Source organism: Scomber japonicus, chromosome 20 (assembly GCF_027409825.1).
Source record: "Scomber japonicus isolate fScoJap1 chromosome 20, fScoJap1.pri, whole genome shotgun sequence".
In the NCBI taxonomy this organism is placed as follows: domain Eukaryota; kingdom Metazoa; phylum Chordata; class Actinopteri; order Scombriformes; family Scombridae; genus Scomber; species Scomber japonicus.
The window spans coordinates 18,013,728-18,037,582 of NC_070597.1; the positions used below are offsets into that span (position 1 = coordinate 18,013,728).

A 23,855-nucleotide genomic window follows, 5' to 3' on the forward strand; every position below is an offset into this window, starting at 1 on the left:
CAGGAGGACAGTCGGTATTAAACTTGGCCGACGACTTCACTAGTTGACTTATTTCTTCCTTTATCCTTAGAATTGAGGGGTTTTTTTTGCTGTCATGGAGTCAGAAAGCGACATAAAAACGACGCCGAAAGGTTTTCACTGCTGTCTGTGTAACGTCAACTTACCAAACCGTGAGTAACATTAGCTAACTCCACCACATGCAGTCAAACTTCCCGTTGATTTCCAGCCCCTCCACTTTTTTCTTATCACCTAGTAACTGCATTTAAGCAAGTATATGGCACAAAAGTCCAACTAACTTTAAATGATGTTAAACTAGGTGCTACGTGTCTTGTAAAATTGACACGACTTTGATGCTGTGGCTACTATGTTTATACTATAAGTCTGCAACATAACGTCAGTGTCAAGCGTGGTTAATGCAGTTTGTTAATTCATTAAGCTGTACCAGCCAAACCTTTTAAATCTATAGGATAAATGCATACAAATGTTGTATTATTGACAATTCACTATTATATTTATATTTATATTATTTTTTATACTGTGGGGCTTGCTGGAAAACAATTTACCAACTGAGTCAGACCCATAGCTGATAATGTATTATATTGCTCTGCTGCCACCCCCCCCAAGACAATAAAATGACAATTATATAAACTGATGGAAGCAAGTGTTCAATTCTCATTTATTTTTCCCTGATGTTTTTCAAAGTCAGTATTTCTTATATTTAAATCTCCTTTAGAGCCAAGCTTGGATCAGCATGTGAAAGGGAAGAAACACCAGACGTTGTCCACTGTGAGAGCCACGAGGAAGACCCAGGAGGAGCACAGTGTGTTTGTCAGCGGCATCAAACCTGAAATCTCTAAGAATGACCTAGCAGAGTACTTCCAGAGGTTTGGGCCAGTCTCAGATGTTATCATGGATAAAGACAAGGTCAGGTAGCTGTTTGACTGTCAGTGCTCTTGGTATAGTGACACATTTTAAAGACAGTTTATTCTCTGCTTAATTGGAGTGTGTCCCCTGACTGTGACATGTCACTCTGCACCCACAGGGGGTGTATGCCATCGTGCAGTTCAGTGATACTGACAGCATACAGAAAACGTTGTCCTGTATTCAGCATCAGATGAAAGGCCTGCAACTGCGTGTCAAACCCAGAGAGAAGAAGGAGTTCAAGTTGATTCCCAAGAAGAAGAACGACTCACAGAACCTCCAACAAGTTCTCGACCGTCTCAAACCTGGGCTGTGTCAGCTGTCGTGTGTAAGCATAGTGTTATCAGATTCATGGCAAAGCCCTGCAAGTGAAGGTTTGGGTTTACAGGATAAAGATGGAAAATTCATTTGGATGTAGGGAGCTTCGCAACCTCTAGGAGCTGCTAGTGAAGCCTTTTTAGATTCTTAAATGTTAATTAAATCTACTACAGTTTATCTTAAAATATACTTTCTATAAAGTGGTACAATTAAGTGTAAAATAACATTGCATCATTCTAAAGTGTACACTCTGACCACATTAAAACACAGTTGGTCCTCTGTTGTCCTCCAGGTGAACGAGCAGATGCAGTACGTTGTGGAGCGATGCGAGCTTGGAGAAAATGAAAAGAAGGCTCGAGGCTTGCTGGTTCAGCTTCTGCAAGAGGTGTTCATTGAGTTTTTTCCAGGTGAGCACTGTAGACACACAATTTCTGAAATCCATAATGATAATTGTATAAAACGTTATCATAGATCGGCTCTCCCACTGTTGGTTGCAGACAGCCAGATCCTTCCATTTGGTTCATCTGTCAACACCTTTGGCATCCACTCCTGTGACTTAGACCTGTTTCTGGACTTGGAAAACACCAAGGTCTTCCAGGCCCATGCCAAGTCCTCCACAGAACAGGTTTGACATATAGCACTTACTGTATATATACAGCCCAGTTTTCACCTCACATTTGTTGCTTAAAATCAGGTTTTTAATCCACAAAATTCAGAGCTAAAATATTAAATGTACATTTGTAGGGAGCTTGCTGTGTATCGATTTTGTTTTGGGGTTTTTTCAGGCAGGGGAGGGCATGTCAGACGATGGCCGCTCTGAGGACTCCATCCTGTCTGATATTGACCTGTCCTCGGCCTCTCCAGCTGAAGTTCTGGAGCTCGTGGCAGCTATCCTGCGGCGCTGCGTTCCCAGCGTACACAAAGTCAACGTGGTCAGCACAGCTCGTTTGCCTGTAGTCAAGTTTCATCACCGTGAGCTCAACCTGCAGGGGGACATCACCATTAACAACAGGTCAGCGGTTGTTGTATAATATACTGTGTAGCATTGAAAGACTGTCTTGAGATGTGATGAGAAATGGGGAATTACTACCTGGTTTCTGTCTGTGTCCGTCACTAGGCTTGCAGTAAGGAACACCCGCTTCTTGCAGCTGTGTTCGGGGATGGAGGACAGACTGAGGCCTCTGGTGTACACGCTGCGCTACTGGGCCAAACAGAAACAGCTGGCTGGTAAAATAAATGTTTTGCACCTATAGACTATAGAATCAATTCACTGCTGGTAATTTTTTTTTTTTTTTTTTTTTTTGAAAGGGTAAAATTTGTGTGTTTCTGGGTTACCTGTGCATTTAGTTCATTTCCTTTTTTGGTCAATAGATGTCAGTAGAACTTTACTTGTCTCTATGATCATTTTGGGGTCTGCGTAGACAGAATGATTGGCAATGCTTGTAGTGCCTTGTAATGGAAGTTCAAAAAACAAATCAAAACAGCACAAGTAGAGTCCTTATGGGTTGTAATAGTGCAGGCAATGTCTCATAATATAGAATTAAGTCTAAATAAGAGTGTTCTTCACTGAAGAGCAAATTAATTACCCTCACTCCTGGGCCACAGTTCCTTTTATTCCCTTTCATGAGGAGTAGCCTCTGCTGCCAGTGCAGCTCTTAAAAAGCAATTATGCAGCGTGATTAGTAGAGAATGATAGGATCAGTGACATTTAAGGGTGTTGTTGTGATCCAGACTTAAGAGATTGAAGTGACACCATAGGTCAGTGTTTCCGGCTGCCAAAAACCAAGAATCATACAAAGACTGTTAAATTCAAATCCAGAGTGTGCACCTACAGCTGAGCTTGTAACTGTGAATCTGTGTTGCAGTTAATTAACTGCTTCATAAATGCCTTTATCTGTTGCCATGTTCTGTATACAAACCTGCATGGCATTGCAGCAATTATGGTTTCACGCTGTCAAACACATGATCTCATTATTTTTGTTGTAATGTTTAGGTAATCCCAGTGGTGCCGGTCCCCTGCTCAACAACTACGCTCTGTCACTGCTCATCATCTTCTACCTGCAGAAGTGTGAGCCTCCTGTCCTCCCCACAGTGGACCAGCTTAAAATCATGGCCTGTAATTATCACATTGCTCTTACATCTAACATGTCCTGCACCATGTCGCTCCACATCACTGTCCAATGTAGCCATCCTAGCTTTCAGAGCACTTGTATATTATTTATATTTATTTATTTATGGGGACATTTGAAACAGTCTTTTATACAAGTGTGTTTCTGGATATGTTGAAATAACTTTGGTAATATTGATCATTTGCTTGCTCCCATACAAATAAAAAAGCGTTAGCAATTCCTCTCTTGCTGTTATTTCAATCAAACAAACTAAAAGTTGACCTCTGTTTTATTTAATCCCCTTGAAGGCGAGGAGGAAGAGTGTGTGATTGAGGGCTGGAACTGCACTTTCCCCAGTCAGCCTATTGCTGTGCCCCCCAGTAAAAATACCCAGGACCTCTGTAAGTACACTAATTATATTGGGAGGGAAAAAAATAATTCAGTGATATGTGTTTATGTAACCTAGCCTCTTCATGAAATCAAACTGATGTTTCAAATGTGAGGCCAACATCACCACCACAAACCCTAAACATCTCTTTCACTGTACGTCTGTTGTGTCTATCTAGGCACCCTGCTCGCTGGCTTCTTCTCCTTTTATGCAAAGTTTGATTTTGCAAGTAGTGTCATATCTCTCAGGGAGGGGCGTGCACTCCCAATCACAGACTTCCTATGTCAGAATAAAGGGGAGGAGGCCATGGAAGAGGAGCAACCCAGCAAGCCTCATCAAACTGGTCCCAGACTGGGCCCCCTAAATCTCTTGGACCCCTTTGAGCTTTCCCACAACGTAGCTGGAAACCTGAATGAACGCTCTCAGCGCAGCTTCCAGAAGGAGTGCGTAGAAGCCGAGAAGTATTGCCGCAGCCTCCAGTACCAGCGCAAATCCACAAAAGGGAAGTCATGGGGCTTGGTGCGTTTATTCACGCCCCATGGGCAGGTCCCAAGTACCAAAACAGAGCAGTTGACCATCAGCATTCCCTTCAAATCAGCTTTGCTCCCACAAGTGTTGCGTAACCAGCTGCACATGGCGGGAGATGGTTTCCGGCTGCTGTGGTTTCAGAAGGTTTGCTCTGCGGTGGAAGGAGTATTCCAAAGTGTACTCAAATGTCACCTTGATCCCTCTACAGATGCCATCTTTGGCGAGCATTCAGCTGTCGATGCAACCGAGGAAATGGAAAGTACCTCAGCCTCCCTCAACGCATCAATAAATGACAGTTATGACAGTGTTGAATACCCCGATGAGACCAGCCCTCTGGGTACAGCTGTGGTTGGTGCCAAGAGGCCACTGTCTTCTGGCAGTGATGCCTCTGTGTCGCCTCATGGAAAAAAGCCAAGACTTGCAAAAAGGGGCAAGCCTGACTTCCCTCCCTGGGTCTGGGAGCAAAATCATGTAGTGTGGGCTGGCAGGAGGAAAGTGAGAAGGGAGCTGATCAAAGATGGTGACGCAAGGCCAGAGGGCAGTTGTATGGAGCTGGAGTCACAGGTCACAGCTCATATCATTGAAAAAGAACCGCCACTTAAAGACCCATTGAAGTTCAAGGTTCAGCCCCAGATTGTGGGTGGGACAGAAAGCACAAAGGCAGTGCTCAAGTTGGTGCCCTCCGCTGACAAGTCAGGAGTTTTTCAGGACTTCTTTCACTTCCTTGAAGCTTTCTTACCCAAGATGGTAGAGACATTACTAGAGAGAGAAGTGGGTAGCACTTAAAAAGGGACATATTTTATATATGTCTCCATTAAATTTAAGAGATTTGTTTTTGTTTGTTTGTTTTGAATCAGAGATGTAATGACTGCAACTTGAGTGAACCCTTGAGAGTAGGTCATAAAAGAGCATCATGCTTTATATTGACCAGCCATCCATTATAATTATATATTGGCAATGGGCTTTTTCAGAATGTCGAGTTTGTAATTGTTTTCATACATACTGTATATTTGTACTTCAGTGTTCTGTTTCAGTATGACGTTTCCTGATTAAGTCTTGTTTTATGTTTTGAGAGGTGGCTTGGTTTTAGTAATTTGTTTAAAATAATGCTCTTAAATGATGAAGCTCTGAAGGGAAACTTCGGTGGCTGACATTTGGTGTTCAAAACATCTGTTGCTGTTTTCAAAAGAATAAAAAATCTTTGTAGAGACACTGCTTCACATCCAGTACTATATCTGCATTTACTTTGCCCTCTAGCATCATATTATCAAATAACCCTATCATAAAGAATCATAGTTTACATAGTTGCAGCAATGGTGGGGTCGGGGGACGTTCAACTTTGTTTCAACCTGTATTGTGGTCCGCCAGAAAGGGGCAGCCCACGACCCAACCAGGTCTTCACTCAAACGACTAAGACAGATGAGAGTAATTACTCAGGCAGGCAGACTGCTTTATTACAGCAGGTCAAGCTGGAGCTGAGGGATGCACAGGGCTCCCATGCACTGATTAACATCATTCATCTCACTATTGAAGAGAAATACAGATGGCCAGCAGGTGAGATAGGACTATGGAGGATCGAGAAGGCTTTGATGATGAAGGGGTTGGAGACAGCTTACTACATGTTCATCTGTTGCTGGTTCACATTAATGATTTAAAAAATACAGATGAAACTTACATGGTCCAAATACTCAAGAAATGTGTGTTTCAGGGGAGATGACGATGTTTTCTTTCAAATCAGATGAGCAACTGTTCAACTTTTAAAGTGAATTTTATCAGAATATTTTTGTCCATCAGAAAAGCAGTTATGACTCCATTTGAACCAATCAAATGAAAGTTTAGGACATATCACTTGAACACCAAAACATTTCCTTCACCTCCCTGAACTAACACTCGAGGCTCCTCCGATATCATCGTCCCTTGACCTGTTGTTTTATGACTGCTCACACATCTGTAAGGCAGACAATCAGAGTGATTTATATCAAAATCAAGTGGTGTGTTTGCTGTTGGCCAAAATCAAGAAAACAAAGAGTCACCAACAATTCTGATAAGAATCGTACAAGCTGTTTTCCTCAGGTTTCCCCTCATCAAGATGGATGGTATCTAATCAGTCCTGGAAAAGAGATCATTTCATTGGTTATTGATGACCAACCAGTTCAGTAACATGTATCTCATTTGCTGTAATTACTTTAAGAATTGATTCTGGTGGGCATTGGTATGTGCACTGTGTATCAGACCATGTAAATATTCTTCATTTAGAGTTCCCCTGAAATTAGAGAGAGAAAAAAAGCCTGTTTTGTATAATTGGTGTCCATTGGGAAGAGATCCGAAGATAACACTCCATCTCCCCCTCTCCCTTGGGACCTGAAATCTCCTGCAACATCAGCTTTTTGTGATGCATGAGTCATGTATTTCATGACATCATCTTCCCAGTCTTGTTTTGTGACTGTGATGCTGCAAGTTTAGTCATCAACCTCTGTGCAATCTGATGCCCAAAATATGGAAGGCGACTGAGTAACATTCGGACTTCATGCTGCCATTACAGAGTCTACGGTGATCATATTGATTCATAAAAAGCAAGCTGACTCCCCTAATTTGTTGTGAATTTGAGAACATGCCCCGAATCAAATCATCCATCTTTCCCGAGCCCGCTTACACCTGTCTTGCCATCCATCAGGGTTACCTGAAGCCGCCGTTACAGGCTCACTCATAAACACATCAGTTGGTGGGATATTGCTGTAATTGGTTAGCTCTGCTTTCCAGAAAAGACAAATGGCCTAAGTGATGCTGCTGTTGGCGGAGTGGCGTCACTCCTCTGGGGGTACGAGAATCACATGAGGCATTGCTGTTTTGGAAAGCAAATGAGAAGCCCTGGCTGGTGCATCCATTGTTTAGGACATGACTCTGCAGTTAGAAATAAGTTGACTGTTCGTAGGGTTTGGGACAGGAAGTGTTGTGCCCCTATAGTCCCTCTCATAGAGGTTCAAATATGTCACTGTTTGCCCACTACTCATTCCACAGTTCACTTAATGGTCCCTTTTAGAGCCATTTATATGGTCATGAATTATCATACGGTGGTAGTGGACTGCCATCAATCCCCCCCTTTTGTGTCTGAGCTGTGCAAACAGACCTGGTTAGCTGAAAAGCACTCTGTTCATATTAGTGGCTCCCCCACTCTAGAGATAAGACTAAATAAAATTGCGTAATCATTTCCCCCTTTCTGTCTGTGATGGCAGGAAGGAGTCAGATTTTCTCCTGGGAGATTGCTCTTACACTAGAATGGTCTTTTGTGTGCGCATGTGTGTGTAATCTTTTCCTATTTGGACTAGGCAACATGTGTCATGCAAATGTAAATGGAAGCTGTTTTACTATCTAAAGTGAAGACAGAGATTCAGGGGAAAAGCTTTTAGAGCTACGTTGAAGGAATACAGTTGCAGAAGTCTACTACAGTAAGTAGATTTCCCAACACCATGATTTGTTTGAGAATATGTTATGTAAGGCGTGCATTTCTTGCCTAACATGGTCACAGACATCATTAGCACCAATGGCAAAAGTTAGTATAACTGAAAAAGATGATAGAGAAAAAGTTTTGAAAATTTAGCAGCTTCCTACTGGGTCCATTATCTTGGCCTTGATGGCAACTCAAACACTTCTCCCCTTTTGTAGGAGCCCAAACTGCTCTCCAGGAGTGCATTAGATGGAGTTTATTGGACTGTGAAAACTTTAACGGTCTGCCCTTTCCCTTATCTGAGGCTGTTACTTTCTCAGTGTTTACCTGCAAACACAGGAGCGAGCTAATGAGTTTGTCTTGTACATATTGTTGTTTTTTGCCATCGACTTTTATGGCCTGTAGAGTGAACGCGGAAATGTTGATTACTGGAGTAGAATTAACAAAATGTTCAGGAGAGCCACCATTAGCTGTGGGAAATGGGTGATTATAGCGGTGAGGACCCATATTATTTCCCTTGAATGGGAGAGGATTTATCCATTATTTCAACATTATTCCCTATTTTTAATGCATCAAATTGTTAATATTTTTTCCAGTTTAGGTTCCGTTTTGCATGAATTGGGATGTAAGCCGGTGTTTAAAAACTGCATCACACTAATTGTCCCTTAGTATCAATTTGAATTATGGTACAATAATTGCTCAGAAACAGCCAATGCAATCAATGTGTAATACCACAATCCACTTACAGCCTTTATGGCATGGTCATATACACTTTAAGTGCTGCTTTATTGTCAGCAACAACAGCAGGTCCCTGGAGGCTGCCAGTGAGGATTTATGCCCAAATCAACTTGTGTTTTTGACAAGGGCTTAGGGACAGACAAACGAAAAACCGTTGTTTTTTTTACGACTCTATAAACAGCACACAAGAAGAGTTGTCATGACTTCCCTAGAGAACCCAGTGGGACATGCTCCATGCTGTTATGTTTTATGGCATCATGACAGTTTCTTTGATTTATGTATGATCTGATACTAATCTTATACAGTAGGGCTGTAAAGTATTATGATGAAGGTGTCCTTTTTGCTGTGTAAAACACTCTAGCTACGTTTGTACAACATGTTGCTTATAGAATGTATCTTATAGAAAGCATCTTGTATAAGCCTCTAATAAGCATGTAGGCTGATGGTGAACATGCATACCCTGTAATTGTAGCATCCTCTCTTGGATTTTGACAAAGGACCTTTGTCACATGTCTCTGTCATGTCCCTACGCATGTTTGCTGCTCTCTATAACAGCTAAAATACCCCCTGAAAAAAATGAAAAGAAAGCTATTGCCTGAATAAATAGCAGAGAACTAATTACACTTTTTAAGATGGGTTAGCGTTTAGAAAGGAAAAAATATTAAACCATCTGCACAGCACAACTTTGCTTTATAGATGAATACAGCATTTCAGTCAGATGTAATGCGAGTATTCACGTTTTGATGCGTATATAGCTTTTAATAATGACATAGTTTATTTTGATCCAAAGCACCCAATAATCAGTCATTTTCCCACAAGCAAGGCAATGGTTCCCTCCCAAAAATTCAAGGTAGGCTGCTTCTTTTAAGTGAAAGTGTAAAATCCATTATTTTTCATCAGGTTTTCTCATGTTCAGACATTCAAACACACTGGCAAGTGAATACTATAGGCACTCATCACATTTTTAATCCCCAAATGTACAGTACTGTACATATATGTGTATATATATATGTATATATATATATATATATATATATATTACTACCATCTATGATACTATATATATATATATATATGTATAGTATCATAGATGGTAGTAACAGTATAAAAATATATATGAATTTACTTGAAACAGTGCATAACCAATACAAAACATAAATCCCAACCAATTAAGGGGAAAAGAGCAGCATGCTCTAATTGCAGTACATTGTTTATATTTTGCACCAAATGTTTTTTGTTAACTTTTAATATTGTTATGTTTGTTATAATATGATTAGTTTACTAAATTGCAATTATCCCCAATGATCCTAGACAGGGTAGATTTTGATGCAGAATTTGATGCACATCCATTTTCTGTCTTTTATATCCTTTGTGCAAACATATAGGCAGAAAGCCCTCAACATGCACACACACACTAAAACGTTCAGTGCACCTGCATTGTAGAATAAGGGACAACTTTAGGCGTCATGAACTGAACAGCAGACCGTGAAGATCCAAGATAAACAGGAGCCGCTGCAATGGTCATAAAACTGACCGATTACATTAGACTCACTCTCAGCACTTGAGACCTGAAAGGTATTTGTTTACACAATGTCTTCATGCAAGTGTATGCTCATGTCACATTAGCGTCATCAGCCACACTCACCGTCAGAGTCTTTGTGGCGTTATGAATTTGGAGAGGCAACATGTATGGGTTAATTAAACTGATATTTGAACACCAATCATCAGAGAATTACTGCACTTTAAATGACTTTTCCCTAAAGCACACTGTGGCTATTTTCATATCAGTATGCGAAACACAATAGCATTATTGATCTGTGGACAGTGTAGCCTATGACCTCCAGACCATATTAAGGGCTTTATCGCCATCTGAATAATGCATGCAGGAGTGATGAGTGAATAGAAGGCCAAAGGTGTTATAACTAATGACTAGATAAGTTAGGTTACATCATTCCTGGAGAAGATGTGTCATAATAATGAATTAACACATGAATGTTCATCATCTAAATCTGTGTCTGTTCATTCTTTAGGGCAAATAATTGCTAAGAATTTAAATGTCCATATTTTGGAAATAGTTTGTGTATTCATAAACAGGCAACTTCCATCACTTATACTCTGTATCTATTTTAAGGTGAATGGGCTTGTTCATTAATTACCCATGCACAGAATTGATTGAAGTCAATAAAACAATTGGATTACCCTGATTACACCAGTCTCTGTGCACTGCACAAAATTCACCTTAATTAATATAAACATTTAATTCATTTGCCTTATTAGAATGTGGGCCTAACAGTCATGTGAATATACCATATAGCACTGTGTATAAAGTGCACTCCGCATTTTAATTTTTGTTATTAAGGTTCACTAACAAAATGTCTTACCAAAACCCTGACTCAGTATCATGTATTTATACCTGAATATCTGACACAGTAATATTACACAGAAATTCTTTCTACCCTTAATGAGAGTACATGCATGTAAGATCTACTGAAAATGACGTCATGTAAAGATATCCTTGACAAAATGCAGCAATAATAAAAAAAATTCTGTCAACAGAGAAAGTGATCCTTGGATAGAGACTTCAGACTGTAATAGCTAGTAAAATGTGTTCCCTCAACTGTTGTGTTGCAGACATAGTGGAGCCAATCATCCCATCTCTCTCTGACTGTGGTTTGTGAAGTGCTGTGTGTTCCATTATTTGAAGTATGAAGGGCCAGTTGTACTTTTTCTCTGATTGCTGGTGTTTCGTGGTTACTGAACTCCAGGTTGAGCTATTTTGAGATGGAGGGGTGATCGGTATACGCCTGATGAGGGAGAGGCATTGTAAATTTAATGTAGGTGAGATGAATGCCCATCAGCCACAAGTTCCTTTTAGATCCAAGACGAGCTTATTATTAATATTACAAAATGCTATACAAAGACAAAAATGGAAAACAAACACCCACATGCAGACAAATGTACACATCCTGGATAAGGGAATTAGGTTAAAAAAAACATTTTGAAGATATGAATGAGCAAGTAAACTTTAGGATTTGATTTTTGATTTACACTGCTGTACACTGCCTTCAACCTATCTGACACATGATTTGAGCTCATAAATCATAGCAGGGATTACTGTACTGTATGACAACACAGTAGGACTCTTGGCGCTGTCCGTGGTGCTGGAAGCTCATTAACACAAGCCTGAGAGAAATGTGCTTTTTTCACGATTACAAAGAAATAAACCTCAGCAGTCATCTTTAATAACACACTCACAGCAAAAAATAGTGAAGTTCAGCTGTGAGTGCGTCCACCAGCCTGTGAACATGTGTGACCCCTCACATGCTGCTGCTGGATGAAAAAACTAGGGGTGTGGTTAAGTGTTACTCAGTGCGCATCAGGTATCCATCCCGCACTATATAATCCTGTGAACCGAGAGGAGAGGAGCAAGACAGGGCACCAACCAAGTGACTGCATCAAGAGACAACTGATAAAAAAAGTAAGTCATCTTACTTTGATATTTCTTTGCTGCATTTTAGTTAGATTTTTGTGCGTAATTTATGCAGACATGCATGCTAATTAATGTATTTATATCATTTTGTGCATGCACTAAGACACTTTATAACCTTTAAATATTTATCTGAAAAGAAATTAACTTTGAAATAGAGTAAAAGAAGGCAAAATAAAAGTTAATTCAAGAGTCCTGATTCATGCAGAACATTTCAGAGATATTCTTCTTTTTCTCAGATGGCCAACATGCTGAGATCGTGGATGATGCTGGCAGCGCTCGTCGTTTGCCTGCTGGTGTGTTTGAGCAGCTTTGCGGACGCCTACCCTCCCAAACCGGAGAGCCCGGGGGGCAACGCCTCGCCGGAGGATTGGGCCAAATACCACGCAGCTGTCAGGCATTATGTCAACCTCATCACCAGACAGAGGTGAGTTTACCTATCTCAAGACAGACAACGTAGGAATTTCCTCTGTGTTGTAAAACAGTCGCTTGTCTGCACAGAAGCCCCAGAGCCATATCAGATAGACTATAATAGCAGGCAAATAACTCTTCAATCAACACATATCGCATGCATACATCTATTATTCCAATAGCTAGAGGAGCAGATTAACAGTGGAATACTTATTTTCTAGATATAGTCAAAATCAGCAGCTTTTAAGATTCCACATTTATATAGTTCATTTAAATGATCTGTTAATCCTCTGCTTGGGTCTGCCAGGTGATCTACATCTCTTGATGTGAGGGATTACATTTTTGCCTCAAGGACAAGTTAGCAAGGATGGCTGCCTGGGGGGCACTGACTCCTCAGGTAGTGCCATGACCTCACTCATCATGAGACCTGTCTGCCACCCTTGCTCTTGTTTGACAAGCCAAGGAGCACTCGGGTCATTAAGTTATCGCTGTGATTGTTAAGAGAAATAATGAGGCAGAGGTGGACAGGAGCCTGGTTTTCCTCAGGCAGGTATTTAAAGTTCAGACTAGATAGGGGCCAGTAATGACTCTGTTGTGACCCCATATCTTGTAACACTAATTGAGACACACCAGAGCAACAGACATCCCAAGAATTTCCTTTTGTTTCTTAGTAGGTTAAAATCAAGGCTTGGTAATCACAGAATATTTAATACTTGGATTGTAGTACATTTTATACACCTTTAGGTTTTTAAAATGTAGCACCGAGGACAGTTTGTGTTGCAAACCTGTAATTCAATTGTATGTATAATTACAGTTTTGAAGAAGTCAATAGAGGAAGTAAATAATGTTGGTCCAGTTGGGTGAAACTGGTGAGTGTACGGCTTCCCTTAGATAGAAGCTGAGTGTCATCTCACCGTTCACCCTCCTGGTCTGTAATTAAAGAGGCTGGATCTGTTATTGCCCTCACAGGAGTGTGTGTCACACAGTGCAGCCCCTCACACCTCAAACAAAGGCAGGTTTACTCTTCAGTGGCCAAGCATTGATTTTAGTGAGGGGACTTCAAAAGGCAGAGTAAGAGGAGCTTGTTGTGTTTGCTCTTGGCTCTCACTCTGAGTAGTGAACTTGAAAAATTCTCGTTTTCTCTCAGATAATTGCTCTGCTGATTTGACATTGGGCTGTGGAGAGTGAGCAGAGATGCAGTATAGATAAAATCTGACTTTATTCACAGTCCGATGAGTTTTTGAAAAAGATGTCCCATAGCTGAAATTCATAACAGGGCTGGTGCCACAACTTGATTGCAGAAATGCTGACATAGTGACAGCTGGTAGAGAGCTGAGAAGCGGTTCACATGAACCGGTTGATCTCCAATTACTATTCAGTTGCAGCTGTTAGATATTGGTGTTTGATTTTCTCCAGGTACGGGAAGAGGTCAACCCCGGAGGACGCAGTGGCATGGCTGCTGTTTGGAGCTGATTCTCGCCAAGACTCTGAACCACGGTGAGAAAAACAGATTAAAACTAAGGTTTTTAATAGAGAAGTTAACAAATGACAGTGTTTTGTGTGCCAAACATTTTAAAGTGGGAGAGGATGCTAAAATTTATACAAAGACTTCAGATAATGAAACTCTTTTAGGTGGATTATCAGCACCCCTATGTTCCATCTCCTCTTCCAATGTTCTTTTAACATATCCATTACCAAAATATTTAACTGAGAAAACTAATACACAAACTTTGTATTAAAAAAAAACAGATATTGATTTACAGACTATTTTTACGTGCCTGTGGTCAGTGATGACCATCATATCTGTGGCTGCATGACTGGTCAATATCCAACATTGAATACAAGACTGATTGGCCACACTCAGTGCTCCACACAGTGATTTAAAATATGATAAGAAACCCGCTTGTTATTATTTATAAAGAAGGAATATGCAGTTTTATGAGGAAGTACCCAAAATTAAGTGAACAATTTGGAACAATGGTTTTTGTCGGTGCATTTGCCGTATGTGTAAGTTTGTACCTCTAGCTGCCCTCTACTTAAAATATTGGAGACACAATCCTGCCAATACTGGTCCAATATACATATTGTCAAATTGCTTTATTGCTGTAATCATTACAGCAGAGGAATTGTGTTGATGTTTATGTTGCTGTTTTTAAGCACCTTGTCCATATTATTTTCCTCTTCCACTTCCGAGTGATGATTGATTAGTATTGTATCTCACTTGGGTTTACACAGCTTATTTGCCATGTCATCACAATGCAATTTGTAAGTATTTCCCCATATCTCTTTACATTACGTACTGTATAGAGATATGGGGAAATTGCATTTTTTTGTTGCAAAAAGAGCTATAAGACTGGTTAACAAGGTGCACTCTCAAAATTTGAAGTTTATGGATTTGATTAACTTTAAAACATTACAACTAATGTATAGAGCACATTGTAAAACACTTCCAGCCTGTATCCAAGGGTTATTCACAAAGAGGACTAGCACTTATCCACTGAGGGGAAATTTCATTTTTGAAAGGAAATGGGCAAGAACTAATATGAAAAGTAGATGTGTGTCAGTGTATGGACTGAAGATATGGAATGATTGTGGCACTGAATTGAAAGAAAGTAAAAATATGGGTTCATTTAAGAAATAATTTAAAACCAAAACATTAGAAAGTTATGTGAGAAGTGAATATGGGGTTTTGTGAATTTTTGAAATCAGCTATCTGGATATTTATGCTTTTATGCGTTTGTTATGAGAACGTATTACGGTAATTTATTTAACTTTTTCATGTTTAAAGTCACTGTTACTGACGTAGGAAGTTTTGTTTGAAGAAATTGAATTTATGTTTTAAAAAAGGGTAGTCAAAATAAGCTTTCAGTCAAGGAAAACAAAAGAGAATAAAAGAGAGATTAAATAATTTGCAAGAGAAACATATAGGGATGAGGATAGAATGATATTAATTGTTTTGTTTATGTATCTTATCTTTTTTTCTCTCATCTTTGTTTTGTATTGTTTGCATGAACACCTGTTCAAGAAATTATTCATGGGAATTATTATTTATTTTGTAAATGATCGGAAAAATAATACTTACCTAACCTAACAATCACATGTTCAAACAGTTGAGTTAATAAGCTGTGTGGAAGCTGCAAATAAAAATTAATTAATTATTCAAACTTTTTTTCTTTTCTTACAGCTTGGACTACAATGATCAGTGGTAAATGACTTCCACGTTAACCATTGTCCCACTTACCTCCGACCCCCATCCTCAAATTAACCTTCAATCAAAAATAAAAATGAGATTCTCAACAGACAACCTGCACTGGACATTGTGACTTTCCATATTCAGTTATTGCAAATATGCATGCCAATCTCTGTCTCTCTCTGTCTGACTCTGACAGTATATGTCTTTGTTCCCTGCCAAAAATGTAAATAATTTGTATCAAAATCAATCACTTTACAATAAAGAAAGAATGAAATTAAAGTATTACATAGACACACATAAGCTTTGGTATTCCTTCATTTATTTATTTATTTTTATATTAGATGAATCCTGTATCTGCTCTTGTAGTACACTCAGAACAAATATATGTATTTAGTATGTATTTGATTCATTTATTATATTACTTTTGTCTTTTTTATTTATTTTTATTTAATGTATTTTGTTTTAATATATTTGTGTGAGTGTACTACACTCTTAGTACCACTAGATGTCACTGTATCTCCATGAAAAGAGCATTTACAAGTTAATTCTCTTATTGGTGGTCTTGTAGGGGCTCATATCGACGGTAGCGGTCAGGTTTCAACTTCTCACCGTTGTACCACACCGAAAGACGCGTTTGTCATCACAAAACCTTCCTGTGTATCCTTAAGGGAAGCCGCATCACTGCATTACAGAGCAGCCAGGTGTCCTTTAATCGATGGAGCTATTTGTCCGAGCGCGGGAGCCGTTATAGATCAGGTTTCGTTAAAGATAGCCTGTGTCTGTGTGGGTTGCTGTTGGCTTCGGTGTTGTGAAAGTGGCTGCATAGGTTTAACAAGAACTGCCAGAGACTGCGAGTTGAGCGGAGGAGACAGGCTGCCTCTAACATCTTGCTCCATCTCACTCTTGAGGACGCATCTGGAGAAAAGGTGACCGGGGCAGGTGAGCTCTTTAACCTTTCGCTTTGTTTTTCACTGAGGAAACGTGGTGTGTAGTTCAGGGTAGAATTAACGCCGTTTTCCATAGACCACCTTGCCTCTCGTCAGGTGGATGTTGATACACGCAGTCATTATTTCACGTTTTCTGTGAAAGTAGGAGCAATAGAATTCCCAATTATTACCAATGACTGTTTAAATCGTCTCATGTCAATCAATGTGTGTGGTTTTCCCTCCGACAACAACGACAACAAGGTAAGGCAGCACGAGAGAAGGCTGGACAGGCGCGTGCACCTTTTTTTTTTTTTTTTTTTTTTGCCTGTATCAGCAGCTACATGCATTTTTCATTGTATTAGCTTCATTGACCTCAGGTTATTTACACCTGTACAGCGCCGACAGGTGAAACACAATTATCTTTGGCACCCCTAACACAGAAATAATCTATGTCTCACCTCAGTATTTGAGATCAATTCAAAGAGTGATGTTAATAACAAGGACTGGATGGACGTCATGCACTTATTAATTGTCACTGCGCATGCCCACACACCGGGACGTGCCCAGATGTTCGAGCGCTTGATGGTAAGCACACCTTTATAAGGGAGGGGATGTTTTCCTTCAAATAAGTGTCTGTTTGGACAACTGGGCAAGTTTTGGCCAGAGATTAAATTTGATAATTTCTTAATGGAATGATCTGAAATTGTCTAGCTATTGTTTCCCCCAATATTCCCCACCACCAAAACAACAAATATAAAAAATAAAAAAGAGCCTATGTTGCACCTCTCTAAAGATATGCAATTAAACATGCGTCACAATAGGAAATTAATCCCAACATCACTGTAATTTCTAGAACTGCAAAAATGAATTGCCAATGATCTTGATAAATGATTAATTGTTTTGAGTCATTTATTTAAAAGAAAAACAAGAATTATCCGGTTCCAAGCTGCTTAAAAGTAAAATGGTGTCTTTTGTGTCCTCTGTGATAGCAAACTGAATATCTTTGGGCATCGAAGGCTTTTGAGGTTGCTCCTTGGGCTTTAGAAAGCAAATATCAACATTTTTCACCTTTTTCTGACATTTTATTGACCAAACAACTAGTTGATTTATATATATATATATATATATATATTTAAAAAAAGAAGATTAATTGATAATGGAAAAATAATGGTAACTTGCAGACCTAGTGGTTTTACAAACTTGCTTGCATCTGAAAGTATATTTTCCAATCTCATACATTCCACTCAGACACTAATGCTAAGTCTATATTACCACTTTAGGATTGACTTAATGGGAGACTTTTCAGATCTAGCCGTTCAACTGTTTATGATGTTCGTCTCGCGTTTTACTGTCATGAAATCTTATCTCTGTAGAGGAAGCATTCAAATGACCTCTGCCAATGAGAAAGATGTTATTGTATTTTCAGTGGTTAAAGAGATGTGCAGTCCATTTGGGACTATTCAAGCAGCAGATAACTACAAAGCACTGTGATGTTGGACAGTTTGTGGCCCTAAAGCATCCCGGAAGGGGAGATCGGAGGGCCATTACAGTAACATATTATCTTAAGTTTACATGCAAATTTATTGAATAACTTTCTCCACTACACCTCATAAACAAGCAAAGTTTGTCTGTGTAATTGCCAGGAAATGTATGCTGTTCGTTAAAAAGAAGTAAAGATTGTTATTGCTAATAGAGCAGCCTCATAAATGAAAGTGTTTGAATTTGTCACTTACATTTTTCTTCATAAAAAATTGATCTAATTCTGCACAGAACAAATCTGCCAGGAAAATGCATGGTGGTGACAAATCTTTTATATGAAGAAGAGAATCATATTGTTATTTTGGAGTCTTTTAAAACTGAAGCACTATCATGAGTAGAGCAGTTTCCTTACATTTCCAGTATTACTAGTGCCATATATAAATACTCAACTGGATTTTCCTATCACACCTCAGACAGATAGGTCTCAAAGAGCTTTTGACTGGGATTAAGAAACTTCAGCCTTCTTATCAGTTTATGTGTTGGAAGTGGGAAGTTGACTGTAAGGAGGTCTAGTTTGCCTCGACAGCACTTCTGTAACTGCTCTAAGTTGGACTCTAAAGAGTTCGAAAATATGTCTGCAGCAGCTTGAATATGCAGCTAACGTGACTGCGGCATGTCTGAGCCTCAGAGTTATGCATGCTTTACATCAATACTAATCTTTTAACATTGGTCACACATTATAACAATTCAAAGAGCTACATGTCACCCATGATCCCCATGCAGATTCTGGTTGTTTGATGTTACATATACACAATGCTCTTTGTAAGAAACCACTAATACCAGACCAGTTCAGTTTTGCTGCTCTAATGCACTGATTCTGAATGATTAATTACTGCATCAAGCAGGAATTCTAATTAACTGTAGCTGTCAGAGAGAAGGCTTCAAAAGTAGGACCCATCCACAGCGAGATTAATCAGCAGCGGATCACAAAGCCTCAGCATCTTTCTCCCCCAATACTGCAATGTCATTCATAAAAATAACCTGCCCATTTACTCTCACACCTGCTACATCAGTAATGATTGCATCGGCCGCTTTTCATTACTGTGTTTATATACATGGATCTTTTAATAAATAAATAGAATATGATATTTTTAGCCATTCTAAAGACATCTTTCAGTCTGTCGGTTGCTCGGTTGGTTGGTAGGTGGGTGGGTGGGTCGGTCCACCTCTTTGGTTCTGACTGAAATATCTCAACAAGCATTGAATGGATTGCAATTATATTTGGTATCGATAAACTTACGTGAAGATGATACTTAACAACTTTGGTGATCCCCTGCCTTTTCATTTAGCGCCATCATCAGGTCAAAATTTGTATTTATGTTTATGACTCCATCAGCATGTCCATCAGCCTCAGTTGTACTTGTGCTGGTAACAGATGTTAGCATGCTAACTAGAAAAACATGATAAAATGACTCCTACTAAACATCAGCATGCTAGCTTGTCACTGCAAGCATGCATGTTGATATTAGCATTTAGCTTGAGCAGCAATGATTAGTCTGTTAATCAATTCGTTGTTTGACAGAAAATTAATCGCCAACTATTTTCACAATTGGTTTGTAATTTTGACTAATTTTGAAAAAAAAGCCAAAAATTTAATTGCAGATTTTTTAATGTCTGTTTTTTTAGTTCATTTTTTAGTTTATGTTTTGGGCTTTTGGAAACTGTGATGGACATTTATCCCCTTTTACTGAAATTACGTCAGTTAATCAACACTCATTAAGTAGAGCCCTATTGTATATTGTGCTGGCATTTTATATCTATACACCAGACCCACCATATTATCCAATATCTAATAAATGCCAGCATTGGCTATAAACACGGACAAGCCAATGTATCAGCCTCGCCCTAAAAGTGGGGATTTACTCTGTAATCTTCAGGCTGTAAGCCATAGAGTCTCTCTCAAGAGAGATTTAGTTGACATTGAAACAATGACATTCATTTTGCTTATTCCGTCATGACTGCTTCTTAAGAAAAAATGACAAAAGGAGCTGGGACCTTTTAATAAAATCCAGGCAGGGTGGTGATTGTAAACGCTCCCCCTGGGTGGCTCTCAGCACTTTGCCTGAGTCCTTTACCCTCTCAGTGGTATGTATGTGACATTTAATTTTAATTACACCAATTACAACCCGTATCAGCTGAGGGAAAAGGAAGACCCACATCATAAAGTTGATCAGGTTATATTAAATGTCTTGCTGTCAAATGATATCTCGTGCTGCTGGTAAATCATGTGTCATAGTGCTGTTTTAAAATATGGATCTGAGGTAATAATGCAGAATACAGAAATGGCTTAGGTAGCTAATGAGTCCTGTAGTTGTTAGCTGATGGTTGATAATTTACATTTAGAATGAAGTATGAATGAAAGATTAAGCTCAGACTGTGCCCAGGAAAAAAAGGACTTAAATGTTATTTTCCATTCTTCTCACTGCAGTGCCAAATAGTAGCACATAGTGTGTGTTTGACACACCTTTTATTTTTGGATTCATTCAACCATGCAGCAAACTGCTTTTGAATTTGTCTCCACCTTCAAAAGACCTCCACACACTGTTTTGATTTGTACGGGCATTTGTAGCCACTTGGGTGTTAATATCAGCCCCAAAAGGCAAGTTTGAATAAATTGCTTTAATTTCATCTTTTTAGTCTGGGATATAACCGAGTTTGACAACAGGAAAGCATAAACACACTGGTGCTTTAGGGCAGATACTCAAAAGAAGCTTTTCTGGTAGTTTTCATGAAGCCTCTGAAGTGCTCTTATCTAGTATTTTAATAAGAGTAGCATAAACTCTTTTCTCTCTGGGTTTCTCTTTCTTATCCTCTGGATGAGTGATTGTTTAAAATTTTGGTGATATACATTTTCCCCCTAAAATAAATGATCCCCAAAAAAGGCTCTTTGAATCAGTACCCTGGTCCTATCTTCAGGTCTGATTACATTTTCAGGATTTCTGGACCTTTAGACACAGTGTAATCAGACACAGCTAGAGGGTTCATTTACATGCTGCACTCAGGCCAAAGAAGCTCAACACAACAGGCCTGATTTTACTGGTGAGCTCTGTCAAGATGGATTTCCTGCCTGTTGTGTAAATGCCAAACTCTTTTTCTTTTCAATTGTGATGCTGATATAAAATCATTTCCTCAGATAGGGAGCAACTCCATATTAAAGTGTTGCTCAAACCTTTTAATAGATCCAATTTTAGCTCCAACTTATTATTATTTTACGCATTTTTCCTTGTTGCCATGGCAAAGCGCAGGGGAAAAAAACGAAGAGCTGCTCATGGTTGTCTTGGATACGACAGTTTTCCCTTGTAAAGTAATGAGAGGAGCTGAACCTGTGGGAGCACAGGGTTATTTTTAGGCCTGACGCCAGCCTGCGTGTGTGGATTAAGACTTGTTTGGTTGCTTGTGTGTGTGTGTGCATGTGTGTGTGTGTGTGAGAGCATGTTACAGGCTTGAATGTAGCTTCACCGTGGGAACAGCTGAAGGCATTTTGCATTTAGTATACAAACACCTGGGCCACCACTTGTGTCATTGCTTTAGGCCAAAATGTGAAATATGAAAATATGTGTGATAATTTACCATAGTTGATGGGTTTCACGTGGAAGAGTGGGCTTAGAGACTGTATTTGAAAAGAAATCCTTCAAGAGCAAAGGTAAGGCAATTTGAAGCAAATAAATCACAATCCTCAATGAATAGTAGATCTTCAACAGATCATTCAGTCTCCTTTTGAAACAAGAATCTTTAAATAATGTCGATCTTATTCCCTTAAACTTCAGGGATATTGCAAGCCAACAAAGCCCTGACCTTTGCACTTATTAATTGTTATGTAAGAAATTCAACTTCTCCCTCTATTATACTGTGCAGGGCCATTTGGTTGGGAGCTTCAAAAGTATCTAAAAATATCAAAATATAGATCTTTGTGCATGCACACAGACAAAGTCACACACCAAATCCAACACTTAGCTGCCCTTTTGTTTCAATAGATTGACTCTGTAGAGATGATAGCAGGTCTGTGAATGTGATGTCATGGCAGCTGTGCCACTGAGCTGCTTTCTCCCTTCAAATACAATGTGGAAGATGGAGTGTGTGTGTGTGTGTGTGTGTGTGTGTGTGTGTGTGTGTGTGTGTGTGTGTGTGTGTGTGTGTGTGTGTGTGTGTGTGTGTGTGTGTGTGTTACTGCATGTATGTGTATGAGCTGATTAATGGAGACAGTGGAAATCATTCAATGTGCAAGGCAGTTTAGATATAACTGTTGATAGATACAGACAGACCCACAAGGTGCACAACTCAGGGTCAGGGTCTTTTCCATCTGCAGCAGAAAGACAATAAGCATGTATTATTAAGATGACCTATTTAATCCTTAACTAAAGAGTTACTGGTTACAACTCTGGTAGACAACCAAGCTTTGCTGCAAGACAATGCCAACCAATTAACCAGAAAATGCCACCACTGGTGATGGCTCCACCATCACTAGATCTTAGTTAATTTGACCCCACTGGTAAAATGAAATAAGAACAAGGGATAATAACGAAGTGAGGGAGCAGAAAAGATCTTGGCTCATTCCCCCAACCCCTCCAGTGTGTCAGCACAGCTCTAACACGGCCAAGCTCTGCTGCAATCAGCTTTGGCTTCTTAGCCGCTGTGTGGTCCCTGCATACTTTTAACAAGCTCTTTCATTTCCCAGCACAAACAGGGGATGCCATGGATAAGCCTGGGGGACTGGTATGCGGTATTAAGGAACTGATCCGCATAGATCGCAGTTTTGAAAAAGGCCTTTAGCATCTAAGAATGTGCTTCAATGTCACACCATTGGCAGCAATTACAGCTGTTAAACAAGTAAACATGTCATCCCCACAGATGACACAGGAGACATTTTTGACTTAATTTGTACCAGTATACATAAGTGACATTAATACACAGTCCCACACCTCCCGAATACAGGAAAAAGCTTACCCTGTACCACCCATGCATACACACCAATTAATACACATAGAAAAAGGCACTTGAAAAATGTGACAGGTTTTCTCTGTGATGAGTCAGTCGAGTCCAGGTGGTACTACAGTATTAGAATTGGACTTGACATGTCCGTGGGTTAGGAGAAATAGATTTATTACATAAGGCAAAGAGATGGAGTTAAATATAGTGGACCAAAAACTATGGGTAGGAAAAAAGCAACCAGGTTATTGTAAGTATATAATAGACTTACAGGAGGATACATCTGATCATGCCTGTCTTTATATCTTGAAATGAATCATAACACAGATGGTGGAGGAATGAATAAAAATCACATATTTACCCCAATTGTCTTCCATAATTTCACTTCTAATACATTCCCAGGCTTTCCTCAGTTTGGTGGATCAATATTTTAGATTATAATATATTTCTCCCCAGTAAGCCCTTTCTCTCAGTGAGTTCGCACTATATTCTTTATGAGATGAACCTTTAGCTGGTGCCAAGGTATGCTTTGATATAATACTTAGACACAAAACCGCAAACTGCAAATTTCAGAAAAAATGAGATTTGGGAATATTTTGAGCACAGCAAAGAGAATAAAATTAGTGAAATGAAATAACATGGAGCTTGAAAGCATCTTTATATTCGTGTTCACTGACAGCTGAGAGGCTAGAGAAGAAATCTGTGAGTGATGAAAGTATCTTTGTAGATGAAAATGAAAAGCCTATTTAGTGTAGTAAAAGAGAAATGCGATTTCATTTGAGGGAGAAAATATATTTATTCAGTTCTTTAAATAAAAAGATTTGGAAGCCACACAGGAAGAATTTGTAATGTAATTGTCTCTATTACTGACAGTGCCCCCATTTGGACTGTTAGCATAAATCCTCAAATACAGGAACACAGTGTGAA

General features: G+C 39.3%; 2 protein-coding genes across 2 annotated transcripts; both read left to right on the forward strand.

The window, feature by feature from the left end:
* Positions 1-17: 17 nt before the first annotated feature.
* tut1 (terminal uridylyl transferase 1, U6 snRNA-specific) lies at positions 18-5,269 on the forward strand. The gene is made up of 10 exons (XM_053341380.1): positions 18-170; positions 734-924; positions 1,043-1,249; positions 1,532-1,646; positions 1,737-1,864; positions 2,025-2,251; positions 2,357-2,466; positions 3,233-3,355; positions 3,656-3,748; positions 3,914-5,269. Exons 1-10 carry the CDS (start codon positions 95-97, stop codon positions 5,047-5,049), a joined length of 2,406 nt encoding a protein of 801 aa, XP_053197355.1. The 5' UTR covers positions 18-94; the 3' UTR covers positions 5,050-5,269.
* A 6,903-nt stretch (positions 5,270-12,172) lies between these two features.
* LOC128381223 (peptide Y) lies at positions 12,173-15,553 on the forward strand. The gene is made up of 3 exons (XM_053341172.1): positions 12,173-12,360; positions 13,761-13,841; positions 15,529-15,553. Exons 1-3 carry the CDS (start codon positions 12,173-12,175, stop codon positions 15,551-15,553), a joined length of 294 nt encoding a protein of 97 aa, XP_053197147.1.
* The last annotated feature ends 8,302 nt before the right edge of the window (positions 15,554-23,855 follow it).

Coding starts and splice junctions, on each gene's coding strand:
- tut1 (XM_053341380.1), top strand. CDS start 95: ATGGAGTCAGAAAGCGACATAAAAACGACGCCGAAAGGTTTTCACTGC. Junction 1,250..1,531: donor GGCTGTGTCAGCTGTCGTGT/GTAAGCATAGTG, acceptor GTTGTCCTCCAG/GTGAACGAGCAGATGCAGTA. Junction 1,865..2,024: donor CCAAGTCCTCCACAGAACAG/GTTTGACATATA, acceptor GGGTTTTTTCAG/GCAGGGGAGGGCATGTCAGA.
- LOC128381223 (XM_053341172.1), top strand. CDS start 12,173: ATGGCCAACATGCTGAGATCGTGGATGATGCTGGCAGCGCTCGTCGTT. Junction 12,361..13,760: donor AACCTCATCACCAGACAGAG/GTGAGTTTACCT, acceptor GATTTTCTCCAG/GTACGGGAAGAGGTCAACCC. Junction 13,842..15,528: donor CGCCAAGACTCTGAACCACG/GTGAGAAAAACA, acceptor CTTTTCTTACAG/CTTGGACTACAATGATCAGT.